The sequence below is a fragment of the Micropterus dolomieu genome, linkage group LG20, assembly GCF_021292245.1.
Source record: "Micropterus dolomieu isolate WLL.071019.BEF.003 ecotype Adirondacks linkage group LG20, ASM2129224v1, whole genome shotgun sequence".
Taxonomy (NCBI): Eukaryota; Metazoa; Chordata; class Actinopteri; order Centrarchiformes; family Centrarchidae; genus Micropterus; species Micropterus dolomieu.
Window position 1 is genome coordinate 5,336,675 of NC_060169.1, and position 23,337 is coordinate 5,360,011.

A 23,337-nucleotide genomic window follows, 5' to 3' on the forward strand; every position below is an offset into this window, starting at 1 on the left:
CAAGTCCAATCAGTATAATCAAACACAGCTGGACTCAAATGAAGGTGTAGAACCATCTCAAGGATGATCAGAAGAAATAGACAGCACCTGAGTTAAATATGAGTGTCACGGCAAAGGGTCTGAATACTTATGACCATGTGATATTTCAGTTTTTCTTTTTTAATAAATTTGCAAAAATTTCTACATTTCTGTTTTTTTCTGTCAAGATGGGGTGCTGAGTGTACATTACTGAGAAATAAAATGAACTTTTTTGATTTTTGGAAAATGGCCGCAATGAAACAAAGAGTGAAAAATTTAAAGGGGTCTGAATACTTTCCGTACCCACTGTATATGTCTTTCAGGCTCTTGCACTATTGTTTGTCAAAACAGCAGTTGGCTATTAAGAAAAAACTAAAATTAATAGTTGTGTAATAAGGCGATTGCTTTTCTCCATCTTCCATCTAAAATCTATGAAAACATTTTTGTCTTACAATTTTAACATCAGCGTTGGTTTCCATGCTTATTTGTTTACCGCTCTTCTTCTCCTCTTATAAGACGGATTTGCCGTGATTTTTCTCTCACTCTCGCTTTCGGTTTCCCCTGGTAACCCCCATGTTTCACGTCACAACGCTATGAACTGTGGGCAGTTCACTCAGGCAAAGTATGTAGAAATGTGGACTTATGAAAAGGGTTTAAAAAGGGCTGAAAAGCCCTCGCGCACTTGACGATTTGACAGTGGGACTGACCTTAGCCCTCACAGACTTACCGGGAACATGTCTCAAAGAGTCTCTGAGTGTGGACATTGGGATTGGTCATAGAGGGGTCTTCTTCCCTTTGTGTGCAGCAGAGGATTGTGGGAATCGAGGTCTGTGTGACCTCCAGCCACGTTTTATTTGTTGCACCTGGTTGATTTCAGTAGAGCTGCTGTCAGTCATCTGGCCATAATGTACATAATTTACACCTGCGGTCTGACTCATTCACCCCTCGCCTCTTCTTCCCTGCTGTAGCTTCAGTCCGAGACCTACAGTCTCACACACACACACACACACAAACATGTAGATGACCCCCTATTGGTACCTTGTAATACAGTCCTCAGACCAATTTCATGTGCTGTGTGTTTTCAGTTTTCCAGCAGCTGGTTCTCCACAGTGGAGTCATTTACCTCCACCAGAGCCTCTGCTGTCCATACGACTACCTGCAACCACTTCCTCCTACACACCCATGCCTCTAAAATGCATTTTTGAGTTAGGGGCCATTATAACTGCTATTATTACCGTTATGTAAGAGAATGTCGTATAAGCAAAACAACGGGGTTTGCTGAAGGAAAAGGACGTTTTAATTTTACAGCCCACTGACTCACTGTTGGAGTGCGTGTTGGCATGCAAGCTGCGTTGCAGGTTCGCCAGCGGTGAAGATTCAGCTAAAGAAAGATGTGTAACCCCTCCCCCCAACACACATGCATACAGAAACACACTCAGACTCTGCCCTTGGGTCCCTTTTTAAATGTTTGGGTTGCCTGGGTTGTGATTTTATAGCTCTTGTTTCTGTATGTGTGCGTGCGTGGGCAGCGTTTGTGTGTCCGTCACTTCTTCTTGATGTTAATATCAGGATTGTAATTAAAGTGGCTCCTGTTGGTTAAGCAGGAGCATCCATCTCCTGTCTGAACGCCGTTACCGAAGTTTAAATGAAAAGCTAGACGTGACTTCCTTCCTTCACAGTCACTTCCTTAATGGATAGTGTCTAAATACGTTTTTTTTTTTTAATGGCTGGAATTGATGGATTATCCAATAGAAGGCTTTGAATTGTGACAACACAGTCGGGAAAAAAATAGACAATATATTATGTAGATAGTGAAATTTTAATTGTGATATGAACTAAAGATAGACAAAATGGATGTGGATGTTTATCAATCATTATTTGACTCTGGTCAAAGAATGCTGATAAGCGTTTTACCAGCCAGTAACTATATGAATGTGTGTAATTTAGGTACACATCCTGTCAAATGTTGAAAAAATTTGTAATCATGTTATTCCAAAACATGATTAAAATTAAAAATATTTCAATTTAAAGGGGTTATATGTATTTTTTAAATGAAATGAATCCCTTTTTGATTGCCTATTCGTGAACGGTTTGTAACCTCACATAAAAGTGAACCATTCGCCTGCTTTCTCGGTCACCTGGAACTGCCACTGTGCTGCGTCTTATCTACGTGACGAAATAGGGTTGGATTTTCTGCATGCGCGCTTCCGAGCCTCTTGTCTGCTGATTCTGAACTCTATACACAGCGACAACACAGCAGCACACAAAATGGAGTCTTCTAACACCTAAAAACAACACAACACAATATAAACTCCACATAAGAAAAAAATATAAATATATAATATATATGCTGAAGCTGTCATGCCAAATGAGAGTTGGCTTTCATCCTAATGGACAGGTAAACTAACACTACTGTAAAGCACGTGAAATAGATGTTGATTTTGTGCTTTATCCAACGAGGGTTAACCCTCGTTGGATAACTATGACCTGGATGACTGAGAATCTTCATAGACATTTTGTGCTTTAGTTGGCTCGAGTTAGATAATATTAGCTTGCGGGCTAACACCGACCAGTTGCTAACATTATTCCGTGCAAAATACAAAAGTTATATGGCTTGTCAAAGTGTTGATTTTAGCCTGCAAGAAATGATTGAACCGTACAAAGCAAATGTGGAATGGTTTGTTTCTAAAACCGATAGTGATGCACAGCAGGGGAGCCAGCTACATTTGCATGGACTGGCATTATTTGCTTCATAACATTCAGTTTAGATTTATTTTTGTTAAACCAATATTCGGGGACACAGCTTCTTTGCTGGTCTCAGTCGTTGTAACTTACGTGACCCAGATAATATACAATAATGCAACATAATGGTGCAGGACAACAACACAGTGGAAGACCCATTTAGTACATTAACATTACTTACTATGGTCTAACTTTAATACTAAAATGTGGCAACAATCTCATTTATATTATTCAGTGTAGCTCATTAACCATTTTTGTTGTCATCCATTTTTCTGTGCTGACATTGCTGAGCCTCTCTGATGAAAGATACGAAAATAGTTATTGAAAAGCTGTTAGCTAAATTAAGTCAGTGTAACGTTATCGTGCAACAAGCATGAATTAATTTAGCATCAAGTTGATAAAAATATTACTGTAATGTTGCAGTGGGAGTTTACCTTAGTTTCCAGCATTCTGTGTGAGGCTGTCTCAGGTGTTTCGGGCTCTGTTTTGGCTCGTTCGTGAGTTTGAGCATGTGCACGGGCTTGCAATCTGAAACCTCACCACTAGAGGCCGCTGAAAACTACACATGGCCACTTGTGATTAAAATGTTTTTATTTAGTAATTTTTGTTATTTTTATTTATGTTACAGTTCTTGTTTAAGTCATTAAAAACAATTTCTTTCCATTTTATTTTTTATTCTTAATGTACATTCTGAAAACATATTTTCCCCAATAAATTGGTTATGGAAAATTTAAACAATATTGGAAATTTTGTATCTTTAAAGCTATGTGAGGTAATGTATGTTATATTTGTTGACTACCTACCTGCATGCACTCATAGCACATGAACAGCAATTATTTTCAAACACTGGTTCCCTATGATGAAATGTACAACCCCTCTCTCACACACACAAACATTCACACACCTACAAAGCCGCACAGATACTGACTCTCTCCCCAGAGTCTTGACATTGTCCTCTAAATTACCCCAATAATGAGATTACAGTGTTTCCCTCTTGTGAAAGGTGGAGGAGGTGGGGGGTTGTGGGTGAGGGGTGTGTTGGATTCTGGGAGGAGGTGATAGCGGCGGTAGCAGAGCAGCAGAGAGGGGAAAGACAGTTCAAGATAAGGATCGCTGCCACAGAAATGCACTCTGGGCCGCTGTGAGTAATTGTTCTGTCCTCTGTAACATTAGCTGTCATGATAATGGAATATTCACAGAGATTGATACCCAGACTGGCCGGTCTGAAATGAAGGATCATTTAAACAGCAGCACTGGTCTTACTGTCCCAACCTGAGACTGACACCTTTTCAGGTGCACAGTTACAGTTTCTACCCTTTCACACTTCCTACATGGCTCAGGAAAAAATGGAAATGTACTGTACATGATAAAGAATATGGTGATCTCCAAATGTTGACCAGTTTAAAAATTACCCAAAAATATATGGAAATTGAATTGAAAATTGATTGGTGCACAGTTTTGATATATAGCTAGATATATACTTTATCGATTTTTATAAAGTTTGTATAAATGTGCCTGATGTTCAAGGCTTAAAGCTGCACTTATCATTTTATTTAATATTAACAAGGGGTCAAATGACTATGTGTGAAAGGGGTCTCTCTCTGGATGAACCTTCAGAGAATCGTCGCCTGACTCTGCAGTTCCTCTCAGCTCTAGGGAGCGTTTCAGCATCTTTCAGCTTATTGTTTTGGTTGTACTTAGCGTAACTGTTTACCACACTGACCGCTTTTATCAATTTCATTTCCTCTCGTAGTATGCAGCTGTTTATATTGACATAACTCAGATAATACCACTGTACGGTACCTGCACACCACCAAACAGCAGACAGAAAATGTTGATGACCAGCTAGTGAACATAGAAGAGTATTTAGCAGCTAAACAATCATATATTTACATCAGAGTTGGTAGACACTGGACCAAAGCTAATAGGAGAGTGAAAATTGGATTTAAAATTGTGTGTTTCTAAGTCCTCTGAGTCATGCATGTTTCCTACAGGTCTAACCAGCTGGAGGACAAGATCACTCTAATCAAAGGCCGAATAGAAGACATCAGCCTCCCTGTGGAGAAGGTGGACATCATCATCTCAGAATGGATGGTCAGTACATTTGTACACACTCACACACACTGTAGCAGTTTTATTGTGGGAACACAGGAGTGTCAATCAGCATTCTACTCCTAAATCCTCATATAATCAGTAAGTGAAAAAAAGTGATTGAATCATTAAATGCAAGTATCAGCTGTCTAGATTTTACCAGTGCGTCTCTATCTCTGTGCTCCTGTTAAGGATGCCACAGTGAGGACATTTTCCCACAGTTAATAAACTTGTGACAATGCCAGTGTTACTGTTTACCCTCGGACATTTTACAAGAAAATATATTCGTCGATGACGCTTAATATCTGTAGAGCAATGCTGGCCGATTTGGCAGCCTCACACCTGTGTTGCGCTTGAAGGTGTGTGTAGATCAGAGGTATTGCCTCCAGATGCTGCCACCTTCATCAGAAAAAGTTTACAGATTGCCAGAGGTGTAATGCTACATGTTTAAATACCGGAGTGCATTTATGGCATGTGCGCGGTTAAATTGTGGCTCGTTCCAAAGGTTATGTAACCTCTGTTCTTACATTAGCAAGTTTAGATACATTAAGTCAACTATAACTAGACCACACAATCAAACGTTGACTGACTTTGTGTATGGTTTCATCATGTTGAGAATATTAAGCTGCAGTCAGCCAAACATTTAGCTAAGTAGTATTAGGAGATACCATGGCTATAGTAGGTTGTAATTAATTAATCACCTTACTTAGTGTGCAACAGACAAGACCAGTCTTTCCCATATGTTCATTTATTTGTGGCGGCCCGCCACAATATCAACGCTGACCACCACAGATTGATTTTCATTCTTTTTTACTAGGCCTATTTAAAATTATATTTGATTGCAGAGCGCCATAGCGTGTTCGCGGAGCACATCCTCTCGGCCGTCCCTCTCTCGCTCTCTCCCTCATCAACACAGCTGCACGCTGTGAATGTCGGAGACTCAGCTTAAAAAAGTTATTAGCAAGCATGTAAGGAGCCTAGCTAATAAGGAGAGCTAAGTTAAAGTTAGAAAACACCTGGGTTTTTGAGGCTAGCACACTGTATATGGCAGGTAGTCAATGTCGACTGCCCGCGTGGTTTTTAGTCACTGATAATTTTTTGCACATACATGTATACACCCAAAATGTAGATGACCACCTTAATCTCCGATTGGTCCCTTACCAGACAGTCAGTGTGCAGAATCCAAGGTGCCAGCAGCAGTGATGCATGTTTTAAACATGGCTTAAACGGAGCTAAACTCGACCATGAGCTCCTCTGAATACCTAACCAAGAAGAGCAGTCTTGCTTGCCTTTGATGCCCATTTATCAGGGAGATTCTCTGTGGCGATACAGGCGGAACGGCCAAAGTTGAATGCACCGCTGAAGTCATCCCTAATTCATGAGCATCCCGTAGCTGTACCCCTTCTACCTCCCCCATCCATCGTGAAACCCCAGGGTCACAAGAAAGGGTCGCCAGCCAGAGCCTTCCCGTCCTCTCACCAGGGAAATTGAAATTCGGTGGTTGACATGCTGTTGGAACGGTGAAGGATAGGGGGCGTAATCTCTGATGACACCAGCTCACAGAGCGCTAATAAATCTAAGAATTCTCCAGTCACTTCTCGTCATGGCTGCGATGGCAGACATATCTCAGAATGGCCTGAACTTCAAAAGCTGCCCTCCAATATGCCTGTATAAAATGGAAAAATGACAGTTGTCACAAGAGGAGACTTTCTGCCCAGTGTGAATGGCTTTAGGCTGTATTAAACTTTATTCAGCTTTGTCTTATAGCCAGCTAGTGTCTTATTATCTCAGAGTGATTCTGGAGATGTTCTGGAGATCACTCTAGTATCACATTTTTTATTTCTATTTTCCTCAGAGTATGTCATATAAATCAATGGTGCAGTGATTTTCAGTTTTTTTGTGACATATACAACTTCTTTGTGAATTTTCCACATCATTGCATGTGTTAGTTAGAAAAACTGTTACCCCTCGAGCGTCATTTAATCATGACATGATAGAAAAAGGTTTTTTTACATTTTTATTACAACAATGTGACTTTGGCTGTTCTGTAAATAAATGTGTAGCCCCATATTCGCATTTGCCGCAAAAACAGTGACACCATGGAAACAACAGGTGTCACCAGATCAACCAGAACTGAAATATTAAAGGGGCATTATGAAGTTTCCAGCGGTTACTTCAACGTTCCCGGCTCAGAGGCAGATCAACACCGGCTCCGTAACGTTACTTCATTCAGCCTAGCCGGCCTGCATTCTGCACAGTCCTCCTGGAATATAGACACGCAGGGAGACAGCTTCACAAAATATACTGTAAACTCAGTTAAACCCCTACTGCAACGTTACAGTACTAGTTTTATCAGCTGCAGGTTGAACTAATCCATCCTCGTTGGTGGAAAGCGATATAACTTTACACCAGATAACATTAGCAACTGTTCAGCATTAGCCGGTGAGCTAATGTGACTTTCTCTGTGTTTCTCCAGCTTTACTAATGTTCACTTTGTTCTTACTCGACATCATCTGAACCTGTTTGGCCTGATGGGTTTCAGCACATAAAACTTTTTGTTGTTTTGTATCCTTACGTGGAGCCTGTGTTTTGCTGTGAGCCGGTTGTTTTTTGGTGTTAGTGGACTGCATGTCGTTTGCTGCCGTGTTGCCGCTGTAGTCTGAGAGAGGCTCGGGAGCGCGCACAGAGTTGAATCTGACCCGGAGTCCCCACATTAAAAGCAGAATAGTGGCTGATGCAAGCAACGGAGAAAACAGGCGTGTGCTTCATTTCTGAGTTTTAGAGCCCATTGACAATAAGGCAATGAAAATTGTATTGATTTCATTGAAGAACTTGCATATAGTCCCTTTAAGGATTATAACTTTTGTCCCAATTGGTTCATCCCTGCATTAAACAGAAATGATTATTTTGCAAATAATGGAAGCAAAACAACATTAAATGCTGCATCGTTGTCACATTGATCAGACGTGCCCTTAATGCATGCCTCTGGTGTTGTTTGTTCCTGTTCAAAATACACGCGCACACACACACACACACACTGATTCGAGGCTTGCTAAGGCCTCCAACAGAGAATGGTCACAAATTGGGTCAAAGCAATGGCAGGGCTGCATTGGAGGGAATTAAGTTACTAAAAATAGATTAGCATCTACCTTTTCTTCTCTGCAGAGAAGCCACTTGTTTAGTATGCCTTCCTCTTGTTTGTTGAAAAAATAAAAAGGACAAAGACCCGAACTGAAAATGTAATACTTTTGACGCAGCTAAGTAGAAAGTATAGTATAGTAATGTGGTGAGTCTGTTGTCACTGAACATTGTAATTAATCTGAAATTTGTAGAATTAATAGGCCTGCAAGTCCATGCTCTATGGATCAGAAGAGAGGGGCGTGCGCTTACTGTGGCAAAGAAAAGCATCAGTACATAAAAAAGCAAAACAAGTTCATTCACTTATCATCCCGTGTGTTGTGATTGAAAATGTTGTTCTCAGGCCTGGAAAGTAGTCTATATTGAGTGGCAGCTTATCTTACATTTTCACATTCTGGGTGTACACAATTAACTGACCGCATTGCTCCATAGAATTACTAGTGGTCAAAAACTCTATAAGATACCTTTTAATATTGTCCACTAAAATATGTGAATATGACTGGCACTGGGGCAGGATCAGCAAAGAGAAAAAGAAAATAATTGACTGAAGAACAAAAAAAAGCTAAAAGGCACAGTGATTATTATAAAACAAAGTTTCAATTGTTTCGCCATTGTCATATTCGTTATTAATCTTACATAGCCACAAGTAGATAATTTACCTCATCTTTATGCATCCTGCAACCAGCTGTGTTTAAATAAGAAAAATATTATATAAAAATAAGTTGCATCACAGTGGCTGCCAAAATCAACACAAAAAGAAAGTTCCCTGTAGTTGATTTAAAGGAGCAGATTTATTTATTTTTATTTGTTGTTCACCTTTAATGGTCTTCAGGTAAATGCGAGAATCCATAACATAGTCCCTAAAGCTCCATTTAATCAAACATTTCAACACGACACACAGTACAGCTCGCCCAGTGTAGTGTGCCTGGCGAAGCGGTCCAAAAAACGATTGCTGCTCCCCCTCCGCGTAGCAACATTATGTCACCTCAGTAAAGGTTCTTACCTAAATTGCGTTTGACGCAAAGCAGAAAGGTGACACCCACTGGACTTTCTAGTTGTGTTCTGCACACAACACAAAAACCCACATGGCTCTTGCAGATAACCTTGCAAATTTTATTGTGAAGTAATAGGTTACTTACCTGAAAATTAAGGCTTTTGTGGAAGAGAAACAAAGGATTATATCACTGAAGTCCAGCTGTCAGAGTTGTTGGACCCTGCAGACAGACAGTGGTTACAGGGCTAATAGACAGAGATGAGTGATGAATTTGGTGTATCTGTGGTGGTGGAGAAGGGGGCAAATGAGAGTCTGTCTGCCGTGGCCGTGTTTGAGAGACTGCCTTTGGCAGCACCACTGTCATTTCATAACTCAAAACATTGATCGGTCCTCTTTCTCAGCACATGGAAAAACAAACAGTCCAGAGCAGATAAGAGACTTGGGGGCTGACAGGGAGGAGGAGAGCTGAATTCTCGAAAGGCTAAATAAAAATTGTCACTCCAAGATCAATCACAGGTGATGGGGCGGCTAGCTTGATGGTACTGCATGTACAAATCTGGACATGATAGTAGACTGTCAGAGGAGAGTTGGCTTTAACAAACTTTTATTACATTATACAAGAGTCAGCAGAACTGAAGCCTTAAAATCAGATTCAAATTTATTGTATTTTGCAAATGTCGATAACTGTAATAATGTAGACAACATGGCATCAATTAGACATGTCCAACAGCTATAATGATGTTTAGATAGCAGGGAATATTTAAGCAGTGTTTTCTGGTGTAGTCTTGACAAGTGTCATCTCAAGTGGATTTTTCAAAAGTTCAGCAATCGTGTAGAGACTAATCAGAAAAGCTAAAACCCAGAGACCAATTTTTACACCAATAAGAAAAAAAGGAAATTGTAAATACAGCCAGGAGACATGCTGTGTTTTGACTGGTCTCAGGTTATTCGAATGCTAAAATCTGAACCAGTGATGAAATGTTTTTATGCATTCCATGCATTGGAAAACATTTTGAATCACACACACATTTTCACCATTTCTGCTGTCTGTCAAACCTGCATGTTGTACCAGCTTTGTTGACTCTTTGTAGTCACCATTTCAGAAGTCCTGTCCTTTCCTGCTCATTGCAGACTTGTCTGAAAAAGTGGTGACATAGGACTTTAGCTGACATAGGAGTCAAAACTATCAAACTGTAGAAAATACTACACCTGTGAGCCCCTCTGCCAAATAACTGAAGAAACAAACCTGGATCTGCTATTTGGTCTAAGTGTGAAATCTCCTTTACAATTCTTTATTATAAAATAGATCGTGGTGCATTGAACACAAACTGATGATACAGAAAGCTATAATAGAAACAAAGTGTTGGCTTTTCCTTTAAAAAATCTTTTACTGTGGATGCTGAACATTTCATCATATAGCGTTTTCTTTAGGTACGTGGTAACTCACCTTGGAGAAACTCTCTGTTCAGTATGCTTCATTAAAATGTGAAAGGAACCCTGAACAAGAGCCCTGTTCAACTTCTCTGCTGTGGAGGATTTCTTGTTACCCACATCGCTGATATTTTACCTTGTGGTGAACATAGTTTGACTACAAAACAAGTATCACTGACACACACATATACACACAAACACAAAATTAGAATCGCTGTGTGCGGTAGAGGTGTAAAGTCAAATTAATGGCAGCCCGTCCTTTTTAGCCTCATTATCAGTGCTGGGAGCCTCACCTGTCCAAGAAGAGGGCGGTAGTCATCAGTCATCCTGTCCTTTAGTCTGACTGACTGTCAGTCAGTGACACATACACAAAAACACAAACACACACACACAGATAGAGACATTTGAGTATGCACACACACACACACACACACACACACACACACACACACACACACACACACACACACACACACACACACACACACACACACACACACAGACAGTGACAGTGCCACAGGTGTGTCCATGTTTTAATGAGGATTTATTGGCTGCACTTACTTCCCCAAGACCTTCAGGAAGTGGTTTCAGCCAGCTGCCTGCGTAACAAAATGTCTGATGCATCTAACGCATCCCATTTGTTTTTGTTTGGTATGTTTTTAGGTAATTTGACATATACAATATTAGGATATTAGGATAATCATTTTCATTTTCACCCAAAAGGCCCAGTTTATTTTAAAGGTACAATGTGTTAAGATTGTATTTGTAGATATTTCTACTGAAGTTAGCATGCTAACCAGCTAGCCCCAGCCCGTACTGTCTTGTAATTCCACTTTGTACCTCAAGCAGCAATAGTCTGTTACACAAGCTCTCTCAGCTTTTTTAGTCTAATAAATAAACAGAATATACTCTTAAAATATCAAGAAACGAAATATACCTATTGTCCTTATTAAACAGAAAATTCAAGTTTGTAAAATATACTTCACAATTTAAACTCGACAGAAACAAAATAAAACACACCAAAACTGGTGTGGTTAGTCTTCCCACTGTTCCAACATTTACCAGCTCTAGGTTAGTTGAAATGAACCCTTAATTTAGAGTTAGATGTGAAAATATTTTGGCTCTATACACTTTCGCTGCCTCTCTGATGCCCAACCTATATGAGCTATATCATAACATTTTTAGTCAATGAAATTATTAAAGCACCTGATATTTCCTAAAGCCAAATTTTGTCAGATTTTATACTCATATTTCCTCCTGCTGTAGAGATCTATCTAGTCATTCACCAGTCATCCATCTTTTAGATCACATAAGCCTATATTTTCATTAAGAGAATGGCTTCTGTGTTTCATGTTAGTACACCGTCCCTCTGTTTTTATGGTACTCTTATTTTTTTTCACGCTTAGTGAAGCATGGGCATATGGCCATATAGGCAGCCATTTACTTTGAGCAGGGTGGTATATAAACATCCACAATACCATTCAATACAATAAAACTATACAGTATGTATCTAAAATGCAATGCTGCATTTCTCTCATTTCTCTCATCTCATCTGATAACTGCTCTCTGGTTTAAATAACACTGTTACATGCAGAACATGAACCTGACAAGCTGATGTATCCCTCAAACAGACATCCTCATAAACCCAAACCCATAATCCTGCATCGCTCAGTTGATATTGTTTTTGTGAAGAAAAATGGCCTCCTTGTTCCCTCAATATGATGTATTCAATAACGGCCTGTTATTGGACAAGTACACTGTTGAATGAAAGTACATCAGAATTTTTATAGGGTATGTATGAATTCACCGCTATAACCTTTTATTTCACAAAGGCAAAGGCACACAAAGGCATTGTTTTATTTTCATCCTGTCGACTTAGACTTTGACCTTAAAACCAAATGAGTTTTCATGTGAAGGTGCCTGTCCCAAAATCCAAACAACAAACGTGTTGGAAACTGATGTCTGCGTTAAATATCAGATTATCTTGTCATGACATCTTCTGCTGACATGATAAAGATTCTCCCCTCATTACAGCTACCAACAGCCTGTAACAGCCTTTATTGATTTACTTAAGAGATGCACCAATCTATCAGTTGGCAACCAGTATCTGAGTTGGTTTTCACCTTGATGAGTCTCTCATATCCAGTTGTGTACAGACAGACTATTGTCACAGTCGCACACACATTAAAAACCTTGTCAGCGTGAAAGATCACCATAGGGCTGGACAATAATACAAAAACAATAATTATTGCGATTTTTTTTTTTTTCAATAACAATATAACAAATGTTCAATAAATGTTGGGTTTTATTCACTTGAAACATACACAAACACACGAATTAGGAATTATTTTCTATTAATGTGTTTATTTTGTTGAGGAAAAAGGACGGAAAAAAGCTTTTACTTGTGTGTGTTTTTTTTACTTATGTTTACTCACGCACATTTGTTGACAAAGATTTTATCAGAATTGTTATGAATGTTCTACCTCAGATTTGTGAAGTTGTCCACTGTTTGGCTGTAAGTGTTGCCCATAAAGAAGAGTTTAAACCACAATTAACCATCAGGTTTCTTCAACTAACTCACTCAGGAGCAAAAATCAACCTTTAAACTTGAAAGAAATAACAGTTTGATACTTACCGTGATAATAATCAGTATCGAAAGATATAAAACTTTTTATTGTGATAACATTTTTGGCCAGATCGTCCAGCCCTAGATCACCATGAGTGAAGAAGACCCAAAGCAAGCACTTTGTAGTACCTGTAAGGCCAAGTATATTTGGAGACCCATTTTAGCAAACTGTAGAGAAACATAGAGAGAAATGTTATCCGGTATTACATTAGAAGATGTGGACACGGTGGATGTTTTACAAGCATGGACCAGGTAAAGCAACAGTGAACACTTGTTGAATAACAGCAAATGCTTGTGCCGGTGCTAATGGGGATCCAAAGAAATAAAGCAAGCAATACATTTCCGTTAAAGAAAAGTTACAAAAATGTTTGCGTATGCTTTAAATTATAGAAGGAACTGCAGTTCCTGGTGAGTTGTGAGATCAATCAGAGGCTGAGCTGTCACGTAAACACACATCCAGACATGGCCGGTACATGCTAGCTTACAGCTAATGTCTGTCAGTCTGTAAATTAGCTGTTTTGTGTAAAAAAAAGATGGAATGCAGAATAGTTCAAGGGTCAAATTCAAGGGGGAAAAAAGTGTGGTAAAAATTCATAACAGATACATGCACATCTTTTAAACCATGCTGAATCCTACATTACATAATAACACTTTCCTCAAAGTGAAACTATGCCATTTTCCTTAAACTCTTTCAGGTCTTAAAATCATTTGCATTTACTTAATTAAAATGTTTTACTGTCCATGGAAATTAGTGTAACATCTTCTAAAAATACATGTTGTTCTTATCATTGATTTCAGAAGAGCCACTGCATCTAATAACCTTCTAGCTATCATGCAAATTACTTTGCTGTTACACTATCTTTCCCCTCTATCTCTCATTTGCATACCATTAAATGGAAATTAGGCTCATATTATACACAATGTACACTCACCAAGTGTTAATACACTAAAGTCTTTTACACGGATGTGTGTAAAATGTTTATGCTAATGTGGTGTCTCCTGATCATAGACTAGTATAGAAGCGGCGTGTTGATGAAGAGATGCTGCCTTTAGTGTTCATTGAAGCATGGAAGTATCCCCCCCCCTTACACACATCAAGAAACACACATTCATGCATGCACACCATCTCCTTTATTTTGCCTTGGCCCTCCTGGGACTGGAAGTGATGATGATCTGCAGTAATTGAGGAAGACGTATGTTGAATGCAGGAGGAGGTACTGGAGAGCGGAGGAAAGTGTAAACTGCTGATGCAGATTTTGTACCAAAACGCCTCTTGGTACCTATAATTGACAGTCACTCAGTCTCCCAAGGGTTAATGGACATGAAAATCTATACATTGTAGCACACAATGCCTTTTTTTCCTCACTCTGCCCCCAGCAACTGAAGATAGAAAAACATTGCAGGAATAATTATAAAAGTAATCTCTGCAGAGTTTATAAAGAATACTCAGGCTTAATAGCTTTTGTGTAAAGTTAAGGGCAGTGACAACTCCATGAAAAAGCTAAAATACTTGACATAAGTAAAACGGCTGTAAAAGTGTATTTACCATTTTTATTTTGTGTGTGTGTGTTGGTGCATATGTAGATGTGTATGTGAGTGTGTGTGATAGCCCACTCAGGGGAATGTGTTTTATATGCTAATTTTGTTAATGTGTATAAGCTGCTCCAGCCCATTCTCATTAGGTTTTCATTAGTCTCTTTTATGGAAATGCACAGTGACTATACTGCAGAGCATTGCCTGCACCAGCCTTGCTACCTAACAGTACACAGATCTGTTAGCACCTCGGCCCATCTGTGTCACTGAGCCCATAGACAGACAGATCGAAAAGTGGAAAAGGCATCAAAAAAGTTGGTTATTCAGTTTGGTGTTGAGATTTAATCTTCTTTTTCTTAACGCAACTGAATAGATAAAGTAATGTGAGATAAAAGACAAAGTAAGGCAGCTCAACCAACTTGTCAACAGATGCATCAAGAACCTTTTGTGATGCAGAGCAGTAAAACAGCGTCAGCCTTTAAAGAATACTCCGATACTTTGAAAATGGCACTTAATTTCTTTTCTAGTTTAATTTCTAGTCTAGAAAAGTCCAATGACTGCAGACCGCATCTCAGAAGTTCTGTACTTGTGGGGATGAATGATGCCTTTCCATGTTTTGTTTTTGTAACTCTGAACCAACCCTTGTATTAGTGGTTAACTTGTTCGCTAACACATCGTAACTAGGACAGTTTTGAAGTTGCGATCTCTGTTTTGAACCCCACAAAATTAACCTTCCTCCTCCTACAATCTGAACTGGAGTCCAAAATGTCCAATAAAATAAATAAAACTTAAGTCACAAACTTCTCCAGTTGGTTATTGATTGTGTTTTGATACAGTCTGAATTTGGTGACAGTGGGGGATATTACATTTGAGCACTGTGTTTTCTTGATAAACAGATCAACGCTGACTGGCCTGAAGGATGCATGTACTGGATAAATCATTAACACCTTTTGTTATACCATATAGTGGGTGAAACAACATGTACATTTCCAGCTGTCTGTCTGATTGTCTAATATTGAGCCCTGTTAAAGCCCAAAACTGCTACATATGACACACTGCACATGATTACCTGGATCAGATATGTTCATTGATTGTTATTGTTGATTTTTCATGTAGAGGTTGAAGTTAGTTGCTGCTGTGTTTTTGGTAATTAACATTGCAGATGTATAAAATAGGGGTGTGTCGTACATGCTGCTGGGAAGACATGGAAAACAGCAGGACGGGCAGTAATTCTGGACTATTGTTGATGGTAAAAGTAAGGTGTGACTTTGCTTTCAGGCATCGCTCGCTCTCTCATATCCTTTTTCCTTCAAGTGAAGCAGTGTCCCGTGAAATTGGGATCTAAATTATGAGGCCAGTGTGCTTTGTCTGAGGGTTTTAAAAATGTCCCGCTCTGCCGCTAAGGACATCGGCTGGACAACAACAGTCAGCAGCAGACGACCCGCGGTCCTGACTTTGTTTCGAGACCAGTCCACTGTCGATAAACGGAGAGAATGTTTCCCTTTATCGCCTCGCGGAGGATGAGTCTGTTATATCAGCTTCATCGCTGTCATCATTATCAGCTCAGGTCCATGACAGAGATGGTGACGATTTTGGAGTTAGGGTTATAAATCAGGGCTGCTTCCCCTTTTTGTCTACCACTTGCTCTCCTCTCCTTTCTCCAGTAAAAGGTTGTCTTTATTTGAATAATAAGGCTCTTATCTCAGTGAATTACTATTCAGTTGGCCACTACGTTCACTCTGTCTCACTCTTACTCTCTCTGGAGCCACTTTCTCTTCATCATTCAAAAAAAGAACACACACACGTCCCCTCTTTATCTTCTGCCCTGGCCCTCACCTCTCCTTGTCCCTTTTCCCCTCCACTATAGAGAAAGTAGCGGTATTCTTAAACATAAATCAGGCCATTTTGTTTTCTTATTTTTTTTACGTCCTACTGTCACACTACAAATGTCATAAATTCTTTCACAGTAGAGCTGCTTCCAACTAACTTGCATTAGTCCAGCTCTCCAATACAGTGGTAGCAATCCCAGAACTTACCTGAAGTTAAAATTTAAACTTCCCTGAAATTAAAGTACACCACAATGCACCAGTGACGCTCTCTGTTATCATGTTGATTGCTTGCTCTGAAATGAGACATTTAGATTAAAAATTGTAATTGAAAATTGGCACAAAAAAAGGCCAGGCCTTTGTCGGGCCCTAAAAATGGGCAGTCTGTTGACAAAAACATTCTTGATTGTATTATTACTTCAGTATGAACAAACCAGTTAATAAATGCTTTTTTAAGTCTGTTTTATCATTCTGAATACCTTACACATCAGTCCTTTTGCTTGTTACTTTGATTTATTATGACTTATGACATTGTTATTATAAGTTATAACATTGTACTCGTGCCATTGTACTTGAAATGTGGTGGCATCGCTAGAGGTAAATCAAACAAGACTGCAAACCTTGCAGTCAGAAGATCTTGATGGTTTAAACAAGCCAAAAGATTTGTTACAGCATTGAAAGGACTGATGTGCGTCATCAGTTACAGTAAAATGTCCATTTACTGATTTTGACCCACCTCCTTGACCCAGATGGAGATATTTACCCTCTTATATGTTTGGACCCGCCCAAATGTTGTGCACACAAATACCATACTGAAGGGGCCAGCGTTGCAGCTCAGGCTTATCTGATTGGTTGATTTGCGGGATGGAGGGGTAGCAGGTAGAAAAAGCCATTTGTCAGCAGTATCTGCCACTCAGGTCGAAGCCAACATGATGTGGACAAAACTCAATTTCAGCATTAATGGAATAATAACACTGTTAATGTGCCGTCCACTGGAGCAGAACACGAGGTCAGCCCAGGGTCAAACCTTTGGAAGCTGGGTGGCAGACCATGTGGGCACATCACTCAATTCACAGTCACAGAGCTAATTCAGATTTCCACCATAGTGATGTTGAATTAAAAAATAATTGAATTGTCCAGCAGTTCTGCAGTCTTCTCTTCTCATGCAATTATTACCTGCCTTTAAGTGTCAAATATACCAGGTGATGATGTATAAACTGCTGCTTTTGCCCTTTTTTCAGTAAAGGTGTTTCAGAAGATACCAGGGTAATAATGTTTATGTCCTCTCTTTTCAGGGTTACTTCTTGCTGTTTGAGTCAATGTTGGACTCCGTCCTGTATGCCAGAGAACACTACCTGGCTGACACTGGTTCAGGTAGGTTGAATATTCTCCTAAAATCAAAATGAAGGTAGCATAAAGGATTGTTACATCAGATTTTATGTGTTGGCGATTCTCTGAAGTAGCTTTAGGCTATGCTTTTTAAAAGCTCTCAAGTATACCACATATGCCACTTAAAAACTGTGCAGAAAATTATAATGCATTTTGTGAATTTATGCTTAATTTCAAGAGTGGTAAAACTCTTTGTTCTGCATATACTGTGCATAGGGAAGTTGGGGGGGGAGGGGTCAGGGGGCGTTGCTCTGCTTTGTTAACCCTATAGTGACCGAGACAGCCAAAGCCACCGTCCACCGCGTTCAACATAGGTTGGACTACCTCGGGTGCACTCCAGAACCCACTTGTGCTGACCTGATTCAAAGGCGCAGCGCTGCAAGTAAACAAAATATCACATTTACAGCATATATACAATAGCTTAAACTGGAAAAGGAACAGTACTCTGTCAAAACTAAACAGCTGTGAAAAGACTAAAGTTTGCCAAAGCATTTGCGTTACCTGCTGCTGTTTAATTATCAGCTGGTAGAGATTCAACATCAGACTTGCTACCTTATACGCCACCTACTCTCCACTGAAGCGAGTTTCCCATACTTGCTACTATGTTACAAGCAGTAGGCTTATTTTCAGACAGCATTGCCCTTGACAGTGTTTGGTATGATCAAATGTGGTGGGTCAGCTTTTCAGCAGCAGATACATTTCCAAGGTAGGAAAGGTATAGAACAATAGTTTTAAAACCCTGAAAATGGTATTTAGAGTTTTTTGTGTGTCTTATTACTCAGTATAGGCAGTTTCCCCTGCCATAGTTGGATTGGGGCAGTGCAGGGTGATCCTGAGGTCAGATTTACTCTAAATGTCATCTGTCAGCAGGGAGAAAACTGTTCACGCCAGCCCCCTGTGGTTATTACAAAGAACACGTGGGAATGCAGTGATTTTTCTGTATTTCTCACTGGGTCTGACACATTGTACACATGTCAATACAAGCAGAAAACATCCCCCTCATAAATTTCTGTATGAGGGGGAATAGAAGATTTTACTCTCAAACATAAAAATGTATTTTTTGCATGAATGTCTTTGAGTTGGGTCTTGCAATACAGTTTGAATGTAGAAATTGTTCAGCTTTCGATGTGCAAAGACCATTTTCTTTAGGCAAATGCCCGTGTGTGTGTGTGTGTGTGTGTGTGTGTGTGTCTCTCCTGGGTCATCCCATCTCTGCCACTGACCAGATTTAATGGCTTGTGCCAAATGTCACCCAACTAAGGAACTGTTCCACAACACTGCCTTTACTGGCTCTTTGGGACATGAGGGAGAGGTCACAGTCACACACATGCATATGTGCATGCACGCGCACACACACACACACACACACACACACACACACACACACACACACACACACACACACACACACACACACACACACACACACACACACACACATACATTGATGGACAGCCAGAATGAATATATAGACTGATCTGCTAGTGAGGGAGATTGGACAGGCGACGGTGTGACCAGAGTGAGTGTGAGTGTGACAGGTCAGAGGACACCGTATGGTTCGTCATGAGCCTTTAACCCTGATGCTCCCAACACGGGCTGGTCTCGCTGGATCTACTGTCAGCAGCACGACAGGAAGTGAAATGACAAAATACACAAAATAATCTGGGAAAAAGTATTTAAAAAAAAGTTTTTATATGTATTATTATCAGTTAATGACACGCCTCTAAGGTAGCAGTCTCATTGTATTAACTATGATCAGCTGTTCCTAGAAGAGTTCCTTCCTGTTTAAATAGTAAAGTAACTTGAAATTTGATGACTGTAGGCTCAACATAGTATAGTGTATAGTTATAGTTATAGTAAATTCTCCTAATTTATAGATGCATAATGTTTTTATTTTGTTACCGTACTACAACCAAATGACTTTATTTACAGATATTTAGAAGCAGGACAGTCATCTTTTCCATGTTATTTCTGACACAATAGTGGCAGCATGATTTTCCTCTCTGCTCCTGCTCCTTTGTTGAAGGAATAACATTGATGCGCATTTTGATTAGAAAATAATAAAAATAGCTTCTAAACTTGAGGGCGTTAAGCGTATGGCTGGAAGAACTGTCTCCAAATCTCTGTAACGATAAATCACGTCACATTCATATCAATAATGATAAATCTAAATGTTTAATACAGCAGCGTACAATATTTCTTTTCTCTTGTTGGCTCACTTCTGCCTGTCAGACTAGTTAAAGATTCTGAACTTCTGGACTGGATTGCGAACTGATTGGTTTCAGGTCATTGGTTGTTGCAGCTGTTCTCTTTAAAATTATATGACATTCTTTCCTCGAAAATCATAAAGTTAGGTCTGTAAGAGTCATGAGTCATTATCTCATTAATTTGATAAATTCCGTATTTACAGTCCCCTCCAAAAGTATTGGAACAGTAAGGCAAATTCCTTTGTTTTTGTTGTTCACTGAACACATTTGGGTTTAAGATCAAAAGATGAGTATGAGGCAAAAGTTCAGAGTTTCAGCTTTTATTTCGTGGTAACTTTTTGTCTTCAACAACAAAAACAAAGGAATTTGCCTTACCATTCCAATACTTTTGGAGGGGACTGTATATCCCATTCCAAATTCAGCAAGCAAAGTGCCAGGCACAGAAAAGAGGTTAGTTGCCTGTGTCAATGCTATGAATGGATGATCCTACATGGTGTTATTTTTGTTCAGAGGTAAGCATGCCCGAGGCAGTATTTATGTGCAGATCTGCAAAGCAAATATTCCTGCACAGCCAGATTACTTTGCAATGACCAAACCAAAGGTACATAGACATACCATAACTTTTTCATTTATTGATTGTCGATCCAGCAGCTGGTTGTGGTGTCACGTTAGGTTTATCAACTTCTGTTCTTAAGTTTATTTTCAGATTTTGAGGGTGTGCGCACAGCTGTGCAGAGTTATTAGTATGGCCCTGCAGCACTGCTGCTGTATGTGTGTTTAAGCTACATTAGTAGAGTGTTACAGCAGCTCCCTCATTCTCCCCACTACATTAACCTCCCCTTCATCCTTAAATGTGTCCCTGCCTGCCTGGCACAGCACAATGTCCAGGGAAAAGGGATCTGTTTTGTCCCATGCCCCCTCCCGCGCCTCTTTCCCTCCTCCACCATCCAACCAATGGGGGAGACAGAGAGAGCAAGAGAAGAAGATGGGTGGGTGGGTGGGGGGGGGGGGTCTGCATGACAAACGGGCTGTGAGCAGCGATTCGAGAAGGACGCAGATGTCAAAGCCATGAATCTGGGGACGCCCGTGCAAACCCCCCTTCTTCCTCTTCATCTTTTTCCCTCTCCATCCACACCACAGCACCCCCTCCCTTTCGCTTTTTCGTCTCCCTGTCTCCATTTCTTTTTCAGTGGGATTCTCAGACAGGCCTGTCCTGATTTTACCCAATCAGCAGCTCTCCCCCCTTCTCTCACCTTGCCCTCATAATTACTCACTCGGTTCAGTAATCAAGTAAAATGAAGTGACAAATCTGCTTTTTGCGTGTTTATGTGTGTGTAAATATGCGGGTGCACGGTCATTAGGTATGGTGACACTCACAGGGTCAGATGCAGGCTTCAGCTAATAATGGGAGGCCATGAGTTGCCCATCACTGAGCTGTCACCATCCATTCACACATTTTATGGTCCAATGTGTCGAAGGTTGTGTGAGATTGAGCACTAACACATGCCATGCAAGATAAATAAAATCTGCTCATTGGAAGGCTTGTATTTTTAAAACTGTAAAACATGTCTTTAAAAAAACTTTTGTAGTTTGCTTTATGGAGAACAAAGGCTGGGACCAGGTTGGTATAAGCTGACTATGGTTTCTTGTCATATTCGTTCGCTAATTTATCAAACTTTCTTACCTCAGCTCAGTCCAATACGAATTCAGGATCTCAACAAAAGACACTAGTGTCTAAGAGCCATATTGACTGTATTGGCTTTCATGGACTCAGGATGTTGACTTGCTCTATGAATTTCTCAGTGGAAGTTATCATGATGCCACAGTCATGTATATTTACCATAACCGTAAACTATCCAGATTTTTATTTCCAACTCTTGTTATGAACATCTTTAATTGGGACAGATTCTTTCATTACTAGTACTGGCAAGATGTATGTTACAATATTAGGTTTTATATGTCCTCATGAGTGTATTATAAACTGTAGTTTAGGCCCTAGGCCTCTGTGTTGGCTAATGTTACTTCACATTAGGGATACCAATGGCTTCAAGCATTTTAGCTCCGACTTAATCACCAAGCATATTAACCATACAGAGGCATCTGAGCAGTGATTTTGTGTTTTCAGATGTTAAAAAGACAGTGAAAAGACATTAAGGCTCAGGTTTAATGCTTATTTTAAGACATGGATAATGTTAATTCAAAAGACAGTATTATGTGATATTAAGAGCGACAATAATCACTGCCAATATGCAGTCTTCAAAACTTTGAAATATGAAACTACAAACAGTTTCCCAGTGACTGACATCTTCCTTCTTCTAAGAAAAAATGTTTATCTGAGGCTGCAGGTTAAGCTAAAAAAAACTTGTTTGACCAAAATACAGCCAGTGTTATTTTTAGCAATGCCAACAATTTAGCATTTCTTCCACCCCAAGTAATGCATCTGTGTTAGGCCAAGATCAATCACATCATTCTTTGTGAGTGTTTTTCCTCATTCTAGAAAGCATAGTTATCAGTGTTGCTGTTAAATACAAGAGAGAACTCGGGCAAGTGCATTCACATTATTACCGCTGCTCTGCTACTTTCGTCAGCATGCCTACCTGAAGTAATAAAGGGGATAATGGCCCAAAGGACGTTGGTGGATGCACTTGTCTTTGTGTGTGCTCAGAGAAGAAAATGAGGCTGCAATGTTTTTCCACTTCTGTTGCAGTGTAATTTGTGCAGCAGAGAAAGTTCAGTCATTGACCTTGGAGTGCCAGTGAAGTAGCTCAAATGTTCAGCTATTTAATTGCTCACAGTATTAAGGAAATTCACAACTGCCTGCCACAACAATGAGAACAAAGACTTCTCTGTGCTCACAGCCTCAGAAGGCAACTATCATATTTGTGATTTTTTTGGCCTAAAGTATTTGGACACACTTTACATATGCTTTTGTGTACTCTTGGTCTGGGGATGTTTTCTTGCATTTATATTTAAGACAATGGCAGCATGGCTTCAGCTACGTAGCAACAGTTTGGGAACGGCCTTTTATTTTTCCAGCATGACAAGACCGCCATCCACAAAGCCAGGTACATTAAGAAATGTTTTTTTGCAGTTTTGTGTGGGAGAATGTGATTGGTGTTAGCACATTTGTGAGATCTTGAACAATCACTTATGATAATGTTTGGGTGTCCACATTTTTGCCATCTAGTCTACAGAGTCCATCCATCCATCCATCGTCAGCCGCTTATCCTGCGTACAGGGTCGCGGGTAGTCTACAGAGTCTTAAGTATAAAGTATGAAAGTAGGACAATATGGTCATCAGGCCATGTTTTGTGCACATGTGATGGATACAGTCATTACAGC

General features: G+C 39.8%; 1 protein-coding gene across 4 annotated transcripts in view; it reads left to right on the forward strand.

Moving 5' to 3' along the window:
- The window catches only part of prmt3 (protein arginine methyltransferase 3), a 63,294-nt gene that overhangs the window by 13,915 nt on the left and 26,042 nt on the right, over positions 1-23,337 (forward strand). For all 4 annotated transcript variants that reach the window (XR_006822152.1, XM_046032313.1, XM_046032312.1 and 1 more), the window contains exons 10-11: positions 4,755-4,854; positions 17,695-17,773. Coding sequence is in view for 3 of the 4 variants with exons in the window: in XM_046032313.1 (XP_045888269.1) it covers positions 4,755-4,854; positions 17,695-17,773 (179 nt within the window). In the remaining variant the exon portion in view is untranslated. The remainder of the gene's footprint in view (positions 1-4,754; positions 4,855-17,694; positions 17,774-23,337) is intronic.